Source organism: Pseudochaenichthys georgianus, unplaced genomic scaffold (genome assembly GCF_902827115.2).
Source record: "Pseudochaenichthys georgianus unplaced genomic scaffold, fPseGeo1.2 scaffold_2027_arrow_ctg1, whole genome shotgun sequence".
Classification (NCBI taxonomy): domain Eukaryota; kingdom Metazoa; phylum Chordata; class Actinopteri; order Perciformes; family Channichthyidae; genus Pseudochaenichthys; species Pseudochaenichthys georgianus.
The window spans coordinates 1-7,500 of record NW_027262736.1 but is presented as its reverse complement, the minus strand read 5'-3'; the positions used below and the strand labels follow the sequence as shown (position 1 = coordinate 7,500).

Here is a 7,500-nt window from a genome sequence, read left to right as displayed (position 1 = left end):
CCATGTGTCCCCTCTTCTTCATGTCTCTTCCACATCAACACGTGTCCCCTCTTCTTCATGTCTCTTCCACATCAACATGTGTCCCCTCTTCTTCATGTCTCTTCCACATCAACATGTGTCCCCTCTTCTTCATGTCTCTTCCACATCAACATGTGTCCCCTCTTCTTCATGTCTCTTCTACATCAACATGTGTCCCCTCTTCTTCATGTCTCTTCTACATCAACATGTGTCCCCTCTTCTTCACGTCTCTTCTACATCAACATGTGTCCCCTCTTCCTCATGTCTCTTCTACATCAACATGTGTCCCCTCTTCTTCATGTCTCTTCGACATCAACATGTGTCCCCTCTTCCTCATGTCTCTTCTACATCAACATGTGTCCCCTCTTCTTCATGTCTCTTCTACATCAACATGTGTCCCCTCTTCTTCATGTCTCTTCCACATCAACACGTGTCCCCTCTTCTTCATGTCTCTTCCACATCAACACGTGTCCCCTCTTCTTCATGTCTCTTCTACATCAACATGTGTCCCCTCTTCTTCATGTCTCTTCTACATCAACATGTGTCCCCTCTTCTTCATGTCTCTTCCACATCAACACGTGTCCCCTCTTCTTCATGTCTCTTCTACATCAACATGTGTCCCCTCTTCTTCATGTCTCTTCTACATCAACATGTGTCCCCTCTTCTCCATGTCTCTTCTACATCAACATGTGTCCCCTCTTCCTCATGTCTCTTCTACATCAACATGTGTCCCCCTCTTCTTCATGTCTCTTCCACATCAACATGTGTCCCCTCTTCTCCGTGTCTCTTCTACATCAACATGTGTCCCCTCTTCTTCATGTCTCTTCGACATCAACATGTGTCCCCTCTTCTTCACGTCTCTTCTTCATCAACATGTGTCCCCTCTTCTCCATGTCTCTTCTACATCAACATGTGTCCTCTCTTCTTCATGTCTCTTCTACATCAACATGTGTCCCCTCTTCTTCATGTCTCTTCTACATCAACACGTGTCCCCTCTTCTTCATGTCTCTTCTACATCAACATGTGTCCCCTCTTCTTCATGTCTCTTCTACATCAACATGTGTCCCCTCTGTGTAAAGAGCCACTTTATGATGTCATAACGATGTGTTGTCTTGAGTAACCATTAGCCAATCAGCCATCAGCAACAAGGTAACCCCCCCCCCCTTGTCACCTGAATCTCCTCTAGAGCTCCATTGAGTTCTTTGTAACCAGATGTCTCTCAGAGGGGCGTGGGGAGGGGCTCCTTATTTTCATCTACAGTAACAGACAGAGAATCAGCACTTTGGAAACAGGGCTGAAACAGAGGGGATTATGGGTAATGCTGCAATGATCTGTTTGGTGTTTCAGCCAATCAGAGACAGGCTCTGTGTATATCTCAGACCTGTGATATATTGATGAAGAACAGTATAATAGTGGACCTTTAAAAAGTTTCTGTGTTTAAGTTTGAGTATAAATATTGAATTATTGTAAATATTGAAGTATTGTAAGTATTGTTCGTCTCTCTTCTCCTCCCGCAGGTTGTCGAGCTGCCAGCTGGCCGACAAGAACATCCGCGGGATGATGAGTCCCAACGCACAAGAACTCAGGTGATTCTTCAGTTTGAAATTCTCCGGGCATGTTCAGAGCATGGCTGCAGTCAAGACCGCCAAGCGAGACCTGGGCTGCGGTCAAATACTCAAAATACGTTTGTCCTACGGGAAGTGTTTTCCTAACCGCTTTCCCAAAAGGTCAATTGGTCAAAAGGACGACTGCGGGGCAAAGAGATCGACTTCAGAGACGATGGAGATGTCGGTTTGTTTTAAAAGAAAATGAGCACATCCAAAACTACGCTATTTGGCCAGCTACCTTTTCACGGTTGCTCGAGAGCTCATTGACATTCCGTTGAACATCTTTCTTACATTTTTTGGAGTAACGAAAAAAAGAAAAGAGAAGGGACTGGAGAAGATGGAATAATAAACCGCCAACATTAAAGCCATGGATTTGGATTTATAGCCACACATGCCAAGCATCAATCTGTCACTGTTTTAGGTTTTATTCAGGCAATGCAAGGTAAGGGTTGGAGACCAGACCAAACCAGACCAGACCAGAAGAGACCAGACCAAACCAGACCGGACCAGAACGGATCTGAACAGACCAAACCAGACCAGAAGAGACCAGACCAAACCAGACCAAACCAGAAGAGACCAGACCAAACCAGACCAAACAGAACGGATCTGAACAGAACGGATCTGAACAGACCAAACCAGACCAGACCAGACCAGACCAGAAGAGACCAGACCAAACCAGACCAGACCAGAATGGATCAGAACAGACCAAACCAGACCAGAAGAGACCAGACCAAACCGGACCAGACCAGAAGAGACCAGACCAAACTAGAACATATCAGACCAGACCAAACCAGACCAGACCAGACCAGACCAGACCAGAAGAGACCAGACCAAACCAAACCAGAATATATCAGACCAGACCAAACCAGACCAGAAGAGACCAGACGAGACCAGACCAAACCAGACCAGACCAGAAGAGACCAGACCAGAACAGAACGGATCAGAACAGACCAAACCAGAACAAACCAGACCAGACCAGACCAGACCAGATCTACACATTGAAGGACATTCAATAATCTGACCAAGACTAACAGAAAACCAGGATTTAATTACAAGCTGAAACTAACGAGGGGATGAAGTGCAGCTAACGCAAGGACAGACAAGCAAAACAGGCGGGAAAACACTCAAAGACAGGAAGTAACAAGTCACAGTGGGAGAGGACTTCAACATAAAACAGGAATCAGATCAAAAACAAGGATCTTGACATAGAAAAGTTCGTACATCTAGTACAGTTAGTTAGGAATCTTCCCAAGAAAGATGGATCCTAAGATGATTTGACCGCAGACCTTCAAGACCTTCAAAATAAAACAGGAATCAGATAAAACAAACATCTTGACATAGTTAGCATTAAAACAATTCGTACAGCTAATACAGTTCGTACAGCTAGTACAGTTCGTACAGCTAGTACAATTCGTACAGCTAGTACAGTTCGTTAGGAATCATCCTAAACATTTTTATTCTAGCATGATTTGACCGCAGACCTTCAAAATAAAACAGGAATCAGATCAAAACGAAGATCTTGGCTTTGTTAGCATTAAAACAATTCGTACAGCTAGTACAGTTCGTTAGCAATCTTCCCAAGAAAGATGGATCCTAAGAGGATTTGACCGCAGACCTTCAAGAACTTCAAAATAAAACAGGAATCAGATCAAAAACAAGGATCTTGACATAGAAAAGTTCGTACATCTAGTACAGTTAGTTAGGAATCTTCCCAAGAAAGATGGGTTCCAAGATGATTTGACCGCAGACCTTCAAAATAAAACAGGAAATAGATCAAAACAAGGATCTTGAACGAAAGATGGATTCCAAGATGATTTGACAGCAGACCTTCAAGACCTTCAAAATAAAACGGGAATCATATCAAAACAAAGATCTTGACATAGTTAGCATTAAAACAATTCGTACAGCTAATACAGTTCGTTAGGAATCATCCTAAACATTTTTATTCTAGCATGATTTGACTGCAGACCTTCAAAATAAAACAGGACATAGATCAAACGAAGATCTTGGCTTTGTTAGCATTAAAACAATTCGTACAGCTAATACAGTTCGTACAGCTAGTACAGTTCGTACAGCTAGTACAGTTCGTTAGCAATATTCCCAAGAAAGATGGATTCTAAGAGGATTTGACCGCAGACCTTCAAAATAAAACAGGAAATAGATCAAAACAAGGATCTTGAACGAAAGATGGATTCCAAGATGATTTGACAGCAGACCTTCAAGACCTTCAAAATAAAACAGGAATCAGATAAAACAAAGATCTTGACATAGTTAGCATTAAAACAATTCGTACAGCTAATAAAGTTCGTACAGCTAGTACAGTTCGTACAGCTAGTACAGTTCGTACAGCTAGTACAGTTCGTTAGCAATCTTCCCAAGAAAGATGGATCCTAAGAGGATTTGACCGCAGACCAGGCCTGGATGGTGGTAAATTCAGGGCCGTTTCTTAACGCTTCTGTTTGTGCCTCAGGTGTCCGACCCCCGGCTGCGATGGATCTGGACACATCACTGGAAACTATGCCTCCCACAGGAGGTGCAGTAACCACGCTTTAGACAACAACTGGCTGCAGTCATGCTTGGAGATGCAACAAATGAAATAATCAGTACTCCCCTGTACCGGTTTTTATACATATGTGTGTCTTCTGTCCCGCAGTTTGTCCGGTTGTCCACGAGCCAAGAAGAGCGGCATCAAAATCCTCCACAGCAAAGAGGAAAAGGACGACCAGGAGCCAATCAAGTACGAGTTGTTATCTTTTAATATGAATAATGGGAAGTTTCAGCAGTTTGAATAGTACCCTCCAAAAAGTATCTTTGCAATCATATTATTCCATCAATTGACTGAATAAGGCTCTTAGATGAGCTCCTCACCTCTCTGATGGAAGAGAGCCAGACACCTTCATCACATCCAGTCACAGAGATGTGTCTCACAGCCACAAAGCTAAATAAATCCATCATGACCCCGAGCGGTCGAGAAGGAAAGGACAAACAGAAGGACGATGACAACCAGTTCATTTTGTGACATTAATGAGAGAGAACATTATATTTTTTGAGCAGATATCAAGCATGTATGACTTTGGTTTGGAAACCGGTTGCCTGTTTACACTTCCAGCAGACGCCTATTCAAATACGGATTCATTTGTAGGAACTAGGGCTGTCAGTCGATTCAAATAGTTAATCGTGATTAATCGCACATTTTTTATCTGTTCTAAATCAGTGTTTCTCAAACCTTTTCACACCAAGGACACTTAACCAATTAAAAAACACTCGCGGACCACCTAACTCCACATATATCCAAACACATCGTTTTTCTAGAACAGATTACAAATCGCCTGAAAATGGTACAAACAGGTGGCAGCATGTGTGATGAAGGTGTTGCGCTGGGCTATATCATGCAATTGAAAGTGAAATTAAGCTCGTTCCATCGTGGAGATATTCCCGCGAGAGTGCGGAAAACTTAAATAGATTAATTTATTTCAAATGTGAAATGTTACCAATATACTCACGGACCACTAGGGGGCGCTCGCGGACCACACTTTGAGAAGCACTGATCTAAATGTACCTTATAGGAATATTTTTAAAGTTTTTAATACTCTTATCAACATATGAGTGGACAAATATGCTTTATGCAATTTTTTTGATCATTTGAACAATGACAAATATCCTCATGAATATTAAACAACAACCTGGAACCTCTCATACAATAATACAATACAACGTGTGTGGTGTGTGTGTGTGTGTGTGTGTGTGTGTGTGTGTGTGTGTGTGTGTGTGTGTGCGTGCGTGCGTGTGTGGTGCGTGCGTGGTGTGTGTGTGTGTGTGTGGACTAGCATTACTATACTTGTGGGGACCTAAATCTGTTTACATAGTCAACGTGTGGGGACTCGCCTCCCTTATGGGGACACATTGGAGGTCCCCATAAGGGGATCATTAATTTTAGCTGAAGACTTGGTTCAGGTTAGGATAAGTCTCTAGGAAATGCATGTAAGTCAATGTAATGTCCCCTGAAGGGATGTATACATGGTGTGTGTGTGTGTGTGTGGTGTGGTGTGTGTGTGTGTGTGTGTGTGTGTGTGGTGTGTGTGTGTGTGTGTGGTGGTGTGTGGTGTGTGTGTGTGTGTGTGTGTGTGTGGTGTTGTGTGTGTGTGATGGATCGTTGGAGCTCAGCTCGAACGGGAGCTGCCTGGACGCTGTGATCATGTTGCTGAGTGTGCTGACTTCTCCTCCAATGTCCCGCTGTCTGCTTCCTGCATCAAGTCAAGTGCTCGGTGCAGTTGTGGCGAAATGTCGCTCCTCTGTTTTAATTGAAACAGCTCCTTATATCCGTTAGCGCAGCTAGCTAGCACCAGATGCTAACAACAACAATGCACGAAAGGTCTCTCTCGCTCGCTCGCGCCGCTCACACACACACACACACACACACTCACACACACACCCTCCCGGTCCTCCCGATGGCCAGGCGGTGCCTGCCGGTGAGCGTGGAAGTGTGGTCTGCCACAAGCGGGCGGCAGGAGCGGGGCTGTCAGCATCAGCTTGTAGATGGTATTTTAAACTCGATGCGCTCTGAAACTACGGGGCGCCGAGGACAAACAATACACGCGTTAATCGCGTTAAAATAATTAGTGGCGTTAATTTTTTGTTGCGTTATTAACGCGTTAACTTGACAGCCCTAATAGGAACGTTTCGGACAATTTGAGGATTCAAAGTCTACTATGGACTCCCCTTTGTCCCGTTGACAAGATTCAGATACGGTACTTTAGTGACATGCTCGATGAAGTTGCAACAAGCTTTGCACACTTGGGTCGTTTTCTAAATCAATATTTTTACTTTAATTCAACCGGCGGCTGCGTTGTTGCCCCGATAGTGTCAATAAAACAAAAACAGCTGCCTTTTGCTGCTGGAACAACGTGGACATATTACTTAAGACGATTCATTGATTAATATAATTCTTGTATCTGTCTCTGTTGACTAATTGATGAGTAATCTAACTTGAAAATGGACCAACAAACCTGCCCCTTAGAACATCTGTATTGATACCGTTTTCCTAACTTTATAACTTCAACATTTCCTACGAATATAAAGAGATATAAAGATAGCCTCATTACAGTGACAGTTCTCGCACAGATCCATCCACCGTCTCTTACAATGCGGCCCGTGTGCGCTGACCTTTCTAACTTTGGGAGGGAATATTTTAGAAAGGATCGACGGTCAGTTTTCCACTTCCCGTTTCCCAGCAGACCCGATCCACTAAACGTTAGCACCAGCGAGCGTTTGACATTTCCCTTAAAGCAGATCCGTAACGCTAAGACAAAACGACCTTGAGAGTCTAAGTTCAGCGCGTGTCAGTCTGCGGCCAGCTGTTGCTGCTCCGTTGTTAACGGTGGGTAATAATTACGCTTAACCTCAGCTCAGGTTTCTAATCAGAACAAAGGAAGGCGTTTAGGGAGAAGCAGCGGAGGCGGGAAATTGAGGAGGTGTCATCTGCAGAGCAAGCTGAGCGCGTCCTGCTCGTCTGTGGGGCCTCGGAAATTACCGTATTGACCGAATATAAGAAGACTCTTTTTCAAGACCCATTGTTGGGAAAATACCGTTTCTTTGCTCTGGGAAACGGACCGGGCAACGCTTTTCTCTCACCGTTTGCATTTTAAGGCAGTCTTTGGGCTCTCCATCTTCTATCCTTCACTCAGGAACACCATTATCTTAAAATTGGCATCGTAACTTCGCCTCTCTTGATTATTTAGTTAGTTTAGTTTAGTCCATTTATTGAACATGTCAGAAACAAAAAAAAATATAACAATAATATATATAATATTCCTTTTTTTCACTCAGATTAATAATTATAGCAAAGTACCAAAATAAATAAATAACACAACCAAAA

General features: G+C 43.4%; 1 protein-coding gene across 1 annotated transcript in view; it reads left to right on the top strand.

Moving 5' to 3' along the window:
- LOC117441833 (myelin transcription factor 1-like protein) overlaps nt 1–4,644 on the top strand; it is a 19,961-nt gene extending 15,317 nt beyond the window's left edge. Inside the window, exons 7-10 of the mRNA XM_034077849.1 lie at nt 1,536–1,604; nt 4,096–4,158; nt 4,279–4,362; nt 4,473–4,644. Coding sequence (XP_033933740.1) covers nt 1,536–1,604; nt 4,096–4,158; nt 4,279–4,362; nt 4,473–4,644 — 388 coding nt within the window. The remainder of the gene's footprint in view (nt 1–1,535; nt 1,605–4,095; nt 4,159–4,278; nt 4,363–4,472) is intronic.
- The last annotated feature ends 2,856 nt before the right edge of the window (nt 4,645–7,500 follow it).